Here is a 13,398-nt window from a genome sequence, read left to right as displayed (position 1 = left end):
TTCTGGCAAATTATTGAGGGTTTTTATTTGTACTTTCTGATGAAATAACAAATGATCTTTGTTTCCTCCCTTTTTTTTTCCTCAGCTGACCTGAATAATGTCAGGTTCTCCGCTTATAGAACTGCCATGAAACTCCGAAGACTGCAGAAGGCACTTTGCTGTAAGTATCAAAGCAAAGATCTTGGTAGTTTTTGTTTGCTTACAGAAAAAGTGGGTTGGGGGTATTTTCACTTGGGAAGGGGTGAAATAGCTGCTACAAGTTCAGTTGCAACATAGAATTCATTCTTTTAAGTGTCTTTGGCCTAGTGTTTGCCGTGACAATTTATTTACATTGTGGAGAATCAGCCCTGCCATCATTCCTCAGCTACTGCTGTTGCATTGATAGGATATTTATCATGTTGATTTTGCAACCAATGACATTGGCCTTTATCTTTATGAAACTTGAATTATCTCCCCCTATGAGTCGGAATCAACTCGTCGGCAACAGGTTTGGTTTTATCCTACCTTCGGAAATCCTGGTGGCGTAATGGTAAAATGCTACAGCTGTTAACCAAAGGGTCGGCAGTTCAAATCCACCAGGTGCTCCTTGGAAACTCTATGGGGCAGTTCTACTCTGTCCTATAGGGTCGCTATGAGCCTGATTCAACTCAGCGGCAATGGGTTTGTTTTTTTTTTTTTTCCCCCTACATTTAAGGAGCCCTGGTGGTGTAGTGGTTAAAGTGATTGACTGCTAACCAAAATGTTAGTGGTTTGAAACCACCAGCGGCATCGCAGGAGAAAGATGCGGCAGTCTTCTTCTGTAGAAATTTACAGCCTTGGAAATGCTACAGACTGGCTATGGGTCAGAATCGACTCTATGGCAGTGGGTTTTGGTATTCTACTCTTGTGGCACAGTGGTTAAGATCTTGGGCTGCAAACCAAAAGATCAGCAGTTCACATCCACCCACTGCTCCTTGGAAACCCTATGGGGCAGTACTACTCTGTCCTGTGGGGTCGCTATGAGTCAGAATCAGCTGGACAGCAATGGTTCTCTTTTTTTTACCTTTAAGGAGCCCTAAAAAAATTTTTTTTAACTGGGTAATGCAGTGGTTAAAGCCCTTGCTTGCTAACCGAAAGGGGAGCAGTTTGAACCCACCAGTCACTCCACAGGAGAAAGATATGGCAGTCTGCTTACGTAAAGATTTACAGTCTTGGAGACCCTATGGGGCAGTTCTACTCTGCCCTATAGGGTCGCTATGAGTTGGAATCGACCCGACAGCGTGGGTTTGGTTTGGTTTTTGGTATTCTACCTTTGTTTCTTTTTCAGTACAAAATGTGTTAGGTTTTGAAAGACTGTGACTTTCCTTATCCAAACAAAAGTTCACAGATGTGTATGGCTTGTTAGCTTGAACGCTAGCATTTAAATGCATGCTGTGATAGAAGAGAGATAACGGGATTGCTTTTCTGCATTTGCTGAATATCATGTCTCTGTGGAAATATCCTGTAGTGCCATTCAGGTATATCTTTCCATCAGATGGTTTATCTATAAGTATCTGTTATCAACAGAGTGAATTATGGTGTAGTATTATTTTTTTATTATTTGAATTCCTATGTGTATTGATGATAGGACCATGAAGCTGACAGGTACAGTCCCTGTCATGATAGAAATTATAGTCTAAAGAGGGACATACAGGGTATCCATAAAGTCTAGAAACATTGGCAATAGTACATAGTGTCATCAAGACGGTCTATAATCTGTAAAAACATAAAATAATATTATCTCTATCTCCATGTTTTATGAGCACCCTGAGGAAAAGTGAACAGACCATTCCAACATTATATATTTAGTTATGTGACAGTAGAAGAATGGGGTACTATGAGAACAGCAAGTTGGGGAGGGGAACAGTGGTTTCAGAAAAGGTTTGCTTGAAGAAGTGATTTCTAAGAAAGATGAGTCCAAAAGGGTAAGTAGAGTTCACTCTAGGAAGAGGATTATGGTCAAAAGGAACAATATGTGTGAAGGCCTGTAGGCCACAGAAAGCATGGTGCATTTAGGACCTGAAAGTACTTCAGCGTGGCTAAAGCCCAGAATTCCAGGGAGGGGCTACGGTGAAATATTAAGCTGCAGAGAGAAGCAGGAGGCAGACTGTAAAAGGCCTTTTAAATCCAAGTTGAAGAATTTAGAGGTCAAATCGTGGTGGTGTAGTGGTTGAGTGCTATGGCTGCTAACCAAAAGGTGGGCAGTTCGGATCTACCCGGTGCTATTTAGAAACTCTATGGGGCAGTTGTACTCTGTCCTGTAGGGTCGCTATGAGTCAGAATCGACTTGACGGCAACAGATTTGGTTTTTGGTTTTGCGGAGCCATTGAAGGGTTTTAGGCAAGGGGATAATGTGGTCGGAATTTCATTTAGAAAGATTATTCTGGATTGGGGCCATTGTGAGACTGACTGGAGAGAGACCTGTTGTTGTAGTAATCTGAACCAGCAACATGGTGGCCTGAACTAGCAAAGTAGGAATGGAAATAAACAGAGAGAATTGAGAAATACTTAGGAGGTGGAACTGACAGGCCTCAATGATTGCTTTGATGTAGCTGGTGAGGGGGAATCAAGGAAAATACTCAGATGCTTGGCTTGCGCTACCAGGCGAATGATGGACTTGCACAATAGAATTAGACATAAAGCTGTGGCACTCAGGAGAAAGATACAAACAATATTTAGGAATCACCAGCACGTAGATGCTGCTTGGAGCCATGGAGAAGAGAGATGGCTCAGGAAGAATAGAGAGAGAAAAGAGAAGGGGGTTTAGGACAGAGAAAGAGCCACGTACAAAGGGGACTGCAAAGAAATGGCCAGAAGGGGAGAAGGAAAATCCTGAGAGATTATTGTGTGCCATGTGCTGCAAGGGGAGAAGAGGGAGGGATCTTCCATTAGGGTCAGATGTTGTTGGAAGGTCAGGAGAAAGTGCCCATTGAATTTAGCAGCAAGGAGGTCCTTCGTAACTTTGGTGAGATTTTAGATGTGGTGGAGGTAGTACAGCAGCTGGAAAAATAAATCAAAAGCAGGGAGGTAGAGACAGTCAGTGTAGGTAATTCTTGCAGAAATGTAATTGTGAAGGGGAATGAAGAGAGGTGGCAGCTAGCTGGAGGGAGCTGAGGAATTAACAGAGTATGGGTATATATACATTGAGAGACAGTGTGAGTGCATTTAAATGACTATGAGAATAAGAGAGGGTGAGATTGAAATTATTGGCTCACAAGGAGATAATAAGTGGGCAGGTGATCCAGAGCCCGAGGCGGGGGGGAAGGGACACCTCTCTTCCGCTGTCATGGATGGGGCAGAGAAAAGATCTGTGCAGGTCCAGGTAATTTCAGACACCTAGTGGCAGAAAGGTGAGGGATGCCCAAGGCTTCCGTTTTCTGCGTGAGGTTGGAGGAGAGTTCCTGTGCTGGAATTAAGGGTGGAAGTTGATAAAATTAGGCTGAGAAACAGCATTATGGAGCCTGGAGCCTTACTGAGTGTTTTATAGCAGTGCCAGTTGGCAGAGGTGCAGTATTTCTTCAGGTGTACTGAATAGTCAGGAGGCGGCTGGTTCTGCCCCAGGGTGGGGCTTTTGCCAGGTGGTGAGAACCAAGGACAGCTGAGCCAGAAAAGTGAGGACTTGGACAAGAGAGTGGTTGAAATGATATCTGTCAAGTCCGTGTTAGGTAGGGGAAGGTGTGAATTCAGGTGGAAGTTGATAATTAGGAGGTGGCGGGATGAAGAGGCTTGCTGTTCAGGGAGGTGGATGAAGAGATAGAATGGAGTAACTGGAAGGACAGAAGATTGTGGTCAGAGAGTAGCATAGGTGAATTTTATTTTATTTCAAGAGTACAACAGTTCCAGGTGATTAGGTCTAGCATATGACCATTTGAGTGTGTGGCAGAGATGCAGGAGAAGTGAACTTCCATGGAGAATGAAAGAGTAAGTTAAGGAATTGAGAGGCTAGAGTGATGCATGAGTTGTCCATGTCAATGTTGAAGTCATCCAGAGTGAGGGCCAGAATTGGGGAAGAGAAGAGGACTGTGAACTCTGGCTGCCAGGTCTTCAGACATGAAGAAATCTAATCAGGGGTCTGTGGAGGCTAGCACTAAGGTGGTAGAAAAAGGTTGCTGGCATGCGATACACAGTGATGGAGAAGAAAGGTCCTGGAAGTAGGATTCTTTGAAAGGAGAGAGCAGGACTTCCCTTTTCGTCTTGCTATCTCCAACGCTTAGCAAAGAGCCTTGCACAGAGCAGCGTTCAATATGTTGTTGTGGAGTGGGCGCACGAATGAAAGTACATTTCAGGCCTCCATTCCTTATAGCGTATAGTCCTGAAGCTATCATTTTCAGCTACTTAGCTGCAAAGTTTAAGTGGTTTTAAAAGCTCTTCATGCTTAGGAATTCCTTAGAGACCTTTTGATGTGCCATAGCTGGAAAGAGGAGTAGCGGAGGTTGGGGGATGGAGAAAATCTGCCTCTTGTTCTCCTGGCCCTGCCCCATCTCATATATACTGCTTTCCTTTGATTAAGGGATATGCACTGGTTATTGTAAAGTGCTGTAAAATATTTCCGTGAGACCCTAAAAGTTCAAAAGAGATAATCAGGTGTTCCTGGTTATACTATGAGAAAGCCCAGAAATAGACTAGATGGAAAACATTATAATGACTGTCCCTTTCTATAAGGTTCCTCTTGATTCTAGATTTAGACATTATTTGATTCTCTTATTTAAAAAAAAAAATTCTATTCACATATGTGTCTTACTGTCTACCACTTCAATTTCTGTTAAACTTTCAGATAAACTTTGGGCACATGGGGGGAATTTTATATTATTAAAAAAAATTAGCTATTTGAAGTTATAGCCTTAGAATAAAGTTAAGCCCTGAATGTAGAATAATTTCTCCAAATTTTCACTTTTGAACAGATTTTTAATTCTCAGCATTTCCTTTCTGAGCATGCCTTTTCTCACATTTAAAAAATATTTTTAAAATATTCAGGTTATAGCAAAATTAGGCGGTGTTTATCTACATTAAGTACTGAATTTTCAAGAATGCTAAAAGCATCCATGTATTGTATGAACATAGAATAAATAGTTCGCCAATCCTTTTATTATTGAAGCCGTGTGGTCACACTACTTTCTAACTGCTCAATGGATGATTTAAGAATTTCCTCTTAAATTCATATTTGCTTACGTGTATCTTCTGGCCTTTTGTCATTTCCATGACTGCAAATCCATGATAAAGAGCTATTGTCTGTGGTACAGGCAAATAAAACTTGCCCTGCCTACTTTTTTCTATTGAAGGCCACTTCTACTAACTCTTTAATGAAAATTACCGATGTTATCTCAACGATTTTCTGATGCCAGTGAAGAGGTTGAATTACAGATGCTGTAGAAAATGTGCAGTGCCACCTCTATTAAACACTTGATTTTATTTTTGACTTCACTTTCAAAGCTTCGATATTACAGACAACAGAATAACACAATTTTATTCACTATAGAGAATTCGCTATTTAAGTTGAAAGCATCACCATTGGCCTATAATGTCCCCAGTTTGTAATTGGTTTAATGTCGCATGACTCCATACCGCCTTTCAACTCAATGTGAATGAAAATTAAACTTGATAGAAAAGCAGAGACAGAGAGAATCCTGGTAAGAAGGCATTGTAAGCTGGTTCATTTGGCTGATAACTCCATTTACAGATAGAAAGAAGATAATCCAAGCTTTGTCTTCTTCTTTAGTTTTGATAACATCCCATAGGTGTGTGGCTTCTAAAATTAAAAATATAGCCAACTTCTAAGAGCAGAAATAAAAATGCACTTAACAAAGCAAGTGTGTTTAGTTTATTAGTGTATAGTGGCTTGGAGAAATCCCAGACTAGAGGGCTAAATATACTGCAGTTGATAAATGTGACAAATACTCTGCGAACAACAAGAAATAGAGAACAATTTGCCTCCTTTCAGCAACAAAATCACACATTATAGAGATTTTTGCACAGCCTGGAGTTGTCTGAATAAAGTCACAGCTGCTGGACTCACCCTCACCATGACAAACCAGGTGAAAAATGTGCTTCCTTCTCAGTCAATGAACCTCACCTTTTGATAGGGCACTAAGGGTGACAAGAGACAGAGTTTAGTTGCTAAACAATACTCCCAGGACCCACAATAACAAGGCTTACAGATCTACAGTTCATTGCAGGAAAAGGCTACAGTAAGGCAACAGCAGTGAAGCCAAGAATATGGATCACAGCCACAGCAAGGGGTCAGAAGAGGCCAGTATAATTATTTTGTCCCTCACCTCCCTCCAAAATCTACTTTTCCCATATACTATGTATTATTTTTCATGTAGGTTAGAGGCCATGCCTCTGTTATTTCAGAATTCAAAATATCTTGGGGACATAGCTAAGCTCATTTTCTCAGCGTACATGGTTTGACAGATATTGGTTTCCAAAGACAGGGGTCCTGCACAGGGCCTATCTACCCCCAGGGGAAGCACTGTAGTCCTGCTTAAAATTTGTTAATACCCATGAGTTACACACTAGGGGAAGAATGATTGACCTTCGAATTGAGGTGCTGATGCTGTTAAAGAGTCGCTCATAGGTTCCGTTCTCCACAGCTTGCCATCCTCATCCTTCCTCCTGAAATTCGGTGCCCTTGAAGTGCTCCATTTGCACTAGGAGGTCTGTTTCATCAGTTTATATTTTCTTATTAAGAGCAAATTCTACCTAACCAGGTATTCCTAGACCAGCTCCTAATTTTCCTAAGGCTCCTTGATTTCAAGTGACCCAGTGCTGTTGCCATTGAGTACTAGTGTCTTTAATATAATTAGAAAATAAATTTGGGATGCAAAAATGTTGAGTTGCCCAGGGTGAGATCATATGAATAGTACCTCATTGCCATCGAGTTGATTCCAACTCATAGCACCCTACAGGACAGAGCAGAACTGCCCCATAGGGTTTCCGAGGCTGTAAAATTTTACTAAAGCAGACTGACACATCTTTCTCTGGTAGGCTCCAACCACTGACCATTCGAGTTAGCAGCCAAGCACTTAACCACTGCACCAACAGGGCTCCTTATATGAATAGTAGTCACTCCTAAATGGACTTTAGTTTGCGTGTGCCACAGAAATTTCCATAACTATCCACATTGGATTTTCTGGCTTTTCCGTCTCAGGAAAGTAAGCCAACCGATATTTTAACTTAATTCTTCTTCAGTGATCCAATTGTTGCTCTCCCACCTTATGGCTTTCCACACATAATAACAGAGCAAATAGCTATTTTTATATATATAATATTATGGTAGATGAAACATACAGTGTATGACCTACAAAACCTGTCTTAAACTTTCATCATCAAAATGAATGACTACACAATGTTCAGATTATTATAAATCGGTGTTCTTCAGACCTGACTTGGTAAATATATCCCACAGGGTGCTTCCCAACACAAGCCCTTGATAACAGATGTAGCCTAAGAAACAGGAAGTAGAAGTCATAGCCACATTAATATTGTTTCATGTAGTCATAGCCCTGGTGGCACAATTAAGTGCTTGCCTGCTAACTGAAAGGTTGGCAGTTTAAACCCACCCAGTGGCTCTGTGGGACAAAGACCTGGAAGTCCAATCTTGTAAAGATTACAGCCTAGAAAACACTATGGGGCAGTTTTACTCTGTCATATGAGGTCACTATGTGTCAACATTGACTTGAGGCATCTAACAACAGTCCCATCTCATCATCCAGTGTGACTTGTAGGTTGGCCAATCATTCTACTCACTTCTTGGCTCTTCAAAAGAGGAAGTTTTGGCAAACAGAATCCTTTGCCCTAAGGGGCATCTCGAGTCAAAGAGAAGGGAGCATATTTTCTTGTTTAAAGCTTTTCTCTAGGGAGCAACATTATGTTAGACTTTCCCTTTTGTAACACCCATGTGGTGGCTTCTTTCCCCTCAGCAACAATCTCACCTTTCTTCCTTTATCATTCATTTTAATCAACCCCTACCCCTCCCCAAAGTAACTTCCTTGGGTTCGGCCATTGGCTAGTCCATATTTAGCTGGTAATAAGATGAAATACACTAGGGCTTTCCTTTCAGTCTGTTGCCAATGGTAAGAAGTCATATGGGATCAGTACAGAGAAATGGGACTATCCTATCCACTAGGCAACAAAACATTTGTGACAATCAACCCCAATTAGGCAAAGTATGGGCCAGGAGTATCCATTCCATTAATCCCTTTGGAATTCTTACACTTAAATTCAAACTAACCGACATAGTATTTGTTTTTGGAATATTAACAGCCTTTGAGACTCTTGATTTGTAGCCCCATTCCAGGGACCACCAGGACCAGTTTTGAAAAAGAAAATTGTGGTGAAGTAGGGAACACCTGTAAGTTCCTCACTTGAAGAGTCCTTGTAATTGGTCTCACTGGTGTAGTCCATTTATCAAAAGTGATAGTTGCCCAGGTTCCTTTGGTTGGAACTTCACCTCCTGACCAAGAGGGTGAAGCTCAACCGAAGGAGACTGAGTTTACTTTAGCTTTGGCTAATGCCAAAAGCAACAGCCAACAGGGGTGATTAACCAGTAAGCAGGCTATGCATGGGTTGACTTTGACGATGTGAAACCCATGTGAAACTATGCACTATAGATTAGTAAGTAAGCATAAGTAAGCCCGTGTGTGGCTTGCTTATTGGGTAACCCGTCCCCGACAAGGAATCAAATTTTTAGCAGACTTACCATCAGTTTGCAGCTCCTTTCTAATCCGTTTTGCTAGCTCCTGAGATATAGGTTCTATCATTTCCAGATTGCACTAGAAAAGTGTATTATCAGTAACTACTTTCAAAGCTTGTGCTACTTCAAACCAAGAGTAGCTTGACAACAGCATCAATCGTTTGTTTTCATCCCTTTTATCAGAATCATCTTTTTTCTTTCTAAATAATACCTTAGCCATATATTTAACTGAGAATGAGTTGGCAGTCTTCTAAACAATTTCATTTCTGATACTAACTGCACTAAGGGTGCCAGTTAGACAGGGTTCAATTGTTAATAAAGACTCACAGGATCCAAATGACAGTGCCTACAAATCTATAGTTCATTGCAGGAAAAGGATAGCTATACCAACAGTATTAAAGCCAGGATATGTACCGCATCTCAGGCTGCCTCACAGCATAAGGTAGGGAGAGGCCAGGTACAAACTCAAATTGCTCTCACTCTGTAAGGTCCCTACCAAGATGGACTTCCTTTCTTGGATCAAGAACCACCCATGTGAGCACAAAACACCTTGGACCCAGGGAACACAAATTAGAGTCTTGGCCAGGGACTCATATCCTGCTGATAATCTAGGCATATTCTTCCTACTTAGACAGCCCCAAACCTAGTCTCTTCCACGGGTCTCACCCACAGCAAGTAAAAATCATCAATGTCACTGTTAGCAATAAACAATGATGATAACCTGTAACTTATACCTACACATAAACACAGTAAGTCACTTGCTTTCAGGGCTCTGTGACATATAAATGTTTTAACAAAACATCTCATGCTATCTCCAGGCCCTCTGAATTAACCCTCGCAGTACAGATAACTACATCAAAGTGCGTTGGCTTTCTTGCTGTGCACAGATTTGCTTAGAAAGTCTTTCAGCCTTAAGTGCAAGCTGCCTGTGAAACAATGATTTATCAACAAAAGTCTCCTATACCTTCAAGTACCTTCTGCTGCCTGCAAGATAAGTCAGCAAACACACAGCAGTCCTTCCACCATCATCCTCTTTTTTTGTCTGAGCTAATTAGATTAACCAAAACTCAAACCCATTGCCATTGAATCAATTCTGACTCATAGTGACAACCCTGTAGGACAGAGTAGAACTGACCCATAGGGTTTCCAAGGAGCTCCTGGTGGATTTGAACTGTCCACCTTTTGGTTAGCAGCCGTAGCTCTTAACCACTACACCACCAGGGTTTCTGAGCTAATTAGATTCCGGGGTTGTTTATTTATCACAACAGACCGTTCCGGTTGATGCACGACATAAGCTTGGGGTTGTGTGAGCACCATAGGTCTTGTTTTCACCAGAGGCGAAGCAAGAGACTGGGGCAGAGGGCGTCAGTTGCTCCCAGGTGCAAGCCTAAGGGACCACCCGATGAGGCGTGGAATGACATTCTGAGGTGCCACAAATATGAAAGGTGCCTGACCGAGGCACCTAGACCAGAGGGTGGAGGTGTTTCTGCCGATTAGTCACCACTATCAAAATCTATTCATCTTGAAATTGGGGTGGGAAGGCCGCAATTCTGGGCACTCAAGTTGGAGGAGCGCAACTTGCTATACCCCTGGTTTTCACTGCGAATCAACTTTTCAGTGCTTCTCTTTTCTCCCCTTACTGCCATATGTAGGGAATGCAGAATGGTTTTCCCTTCTCTATGAAGTCATAGGGACACTTTCTCCCCCCACCCCCCACCTTTCTGCTTTTCAGTATGCACCTCCATGACCAATCAGAAAACCTGGGTGTCCTGCCATTAGACCCAGAGCAAGACTATCTCTAGGCTCAGTGTTCTTGAAATGATTCCCGGTCCTTTCTAGCCCGAAAAGTCCAATGATTCTATAAAAGACCAAAAAATATCTATCTCAACTCCTCACTTGTGGCATACAAAGGAAGTAAGAGAGTTAGCATTTGAGCTGTAGACTGTAAAGGGAATGCTTAGGCACAGCCAGAGCCTCAGGAACTATTAGTGGGATCCTTGTGCTGAAGACCCACCTCCCTCATTTTTAGTTTTTCCTGCATAGCAAAGACAAGCCTGGAGGGCCTGTCCCCACCCTCTCTCACCCCCCACAGCTCTCATGCATGAGGGGCACCACGAAATGGACTCTTTTCTTTAGTGGCCTCAAAGCCTATAGCATCCTCTACTGTGAAAATATTTTTTGACAGAGAGGGTATATTAGAACATACTTGGGCTTTTATATAGCTTTAAAATATATTTCCTAGTGAATATGATAAAGGATACACACACAAACACATATGTATTTTAGTGGAATTTCCTAGCTTGAAGTAAAGGAATAGGTTCACAGAATTATGTCTGCTGGTTGCTTATAGAGGCTTCTAGAAACAGCTAATCATTATATGTAATGTTTCATTAAAAAAATCTCAGAGTACCCTTTAAGACGCTTACTTTGAACAGTAAACCCTACGTCTGTGTGGCAATTAAATTGTCCCTCTCCATTTTCTCACTTCTTTTCAGGTCCATAGTATAGACTATATATACCTAAGTAGTTAAGTCTTTTAAAAATTGTTCTGTGAAAAAGGAATTCTGTTTGACATGTTTGTTTTGGGAAATGTGTTCTCCTGTCATCTGTGATGGATCGTTCTTGTGTTTAACCGCATCCAGTTTTTGCAGAATACACTGCACTATATTTCTCTCCTAACTATGTCATCTTCTGCTCCTATTATATCAGAGCAATTGCTTTCCTCCCCTCTGGAGCTATTTATGCTTCAGATTTTCTGTTCCGTGTGCTACCCATTCACCTGTGCGAAGATAAGGGTAAGCCTGATAACGTGGAATTCGTGAAGCCTTGCTCTTTGTTCCCCTACCCATTACATGGATGAATTAGACTCTTAATGCAAAAGTGAGTTTAAAAATTCCCACTTGTTAGTTATTTTGTCCTTGGATATAAAGCAAAATATTTATAATGATTAAAACAGACTAAGAAAAAAAAATAGAAAAACTCCAAATCATTCATTAAAAAGAAAAAACAGACCCGTTGCTGTCGAGCCGATTCCGACCCGTAGCGACTCTATAGGACAGAGTAGAACTGCCTCACAGAGTTTCCAAGGAGCGGCTGGTGGATTCAAACTGTTGACTTTTTGGTCAGCAGCCAAGCTCTTAAACACTGTGCCACCAGAGCTCCAAAAACCACTCATAGCTTCCTTCAATTTATAAAGAAACACGTTGGGAATATTGGTGTTTGTTTGGGAGAAATCCATTCCTTTCTCCCCACATGGAAACTTTGTGCTGTGTTTCTAAATTTTCTCACCAGCACTTGAAAATTTGACCTCTGAGGAAGTCAAGCACATGGAAGAGAGAATGAAAGTTTGCGGCTTCTGTCCCCGTACCTCTCTACATACAGCCTCCCATACTCTGTCTTCCCTTCCTCACGCCCTCCTGCCTGTTTCCATTATTTTTTTTTTTATTCTTTTTCTACTGACTTCTTCTCAAAGCAGCTCATCAAGTTATGTTCCTTTCTGCAACTTCAACCACATTCCTAGCTTCTGTGAAGAGAGGTCATTTCTTATCTTTAGATTATTTTTAATCAGAAGGAGAAGGGTCTTTACTTGGATAAAATGAGTGCTAACCGGTTGCTACTGAGTGGACTCTGACTCGTGGTGACCCCATGTGTGTCAGAGTATAACTGTGCCCCACAGGGTTTTTTCAGTGGTTGATTTTTCTGAAGTAGGTCGCCAGGCCTTTCTTTCGAGGTTCCTCTGGGTAGACTCACACTTCCAGTCTTTTGGTTAGCAGCCAAGAGGGTTAACTGCACCACCCAGGCATTCCTAACCAAACCAAAACCCAAACCTGCTGCTGTCAAATCAATTACGACTCGTGGCAACCCCATATGTTACAGAGTAGAACTGCTCTATAGGGTTTTCTTGGCTGTAATCTTTATGGAAGCAGATCACCAGGCCTTTCTTCCATGGTGCTGCTAGGTGGGTTTGAACTGCCAAACATTAGGTTAGTAAACAAACAAAAAAACCAAACCCATTACCGTCGAGTCAATTCTGACTCATAGTGACTCTATAGGTTAGTAGTCGAGAGCAAACTTGGCACCACCAAGGGACCTTGCCAGGCACTTCTAGTACAGGACATTTTAGGGAAACTGGTACATGGAAACACATAGCTTTACTCACTGGCATCAAAAACAAAGGAAAAGCTCCTGCTTTTATCACCAGGTCTCCTGCACGCTTCCAAGGTTTCTATTTTCCTTTTTTTAACGAGAAAAACATGCACTACATAGGTATTAACTCACATAGGTATTAACCACTATTTTTGTTTTTTTTTTTTGAATATTTAATTAAACTAGCCACAAATAACTAGTAAAATACATTAAAGCCCTAAATTTTCACCTGTTTATTATTGGGAACACCATTTACTGACTGGGATAACCTGTATCTCAAGTTGCATTTATGATTGTATCACCCCCCCCACCCCCCGCCACCCCTAGATACCCGAGAGATATACTTAATTACCATTGATTCCCTGTCTCCAAGGACTGAGAATTCAGACCAGAGCTTAGGTGTAAAAGGTGTTATAAAAGCAATGTTGTTGTACTTCCAGTTTGGCTAATAAATTGGCTGTAGGGAAAAGCATCTCTTCATGACACTTGGGAGTAGCTTGCAATTTGCTGATGTTGGACAGGGCCGAAGTTTCACATTTGTT

At 41.6% G+C, this 13,398-nt stretch overlaps 1 protein-coding gene across 5 annotated transcripts in view; it reads left to right on the top strand.

The window, feature by feature from the left end:
* DMD (dystrophin) overlaps positions 1–13,398 on the top strand; it is a 1,889,362-nt gene that overhangs the window by 1,780,514 nt on the left and 95,450 nt on the right. For all 5 annotated transcript variants that reach the window (XM_010599731.3, XM_003420180.4, XM_023539127.2 and 2 more), the window contains one exon: positions 86–160. In XM_010599731.3, the coding sequence (XP_010598033.2) occupies positions 86–160 (75 nt within the window). The remainder of the gene's footprint in view (positions 1–85; positions 161–13,398) is intronic.

This window comes from Loxodonta africana, chromosome X, assembly GCF_030014295.1.
Source record: "Loxodonta africana isolate mLoxAfr1 chromosome X, mLoxAfr1.hap2, whole genome shotgun sequence".
NCBI classification, from domain to species: Eukaryota; Metazoa; Chordata; class Mammalia; order Proboscidea; family Elephantidae; genus Loxodonta; species Loxodonta africana.
This window is presented reverse-complemented; position numbering and strand designations above follow the sequence as displayed.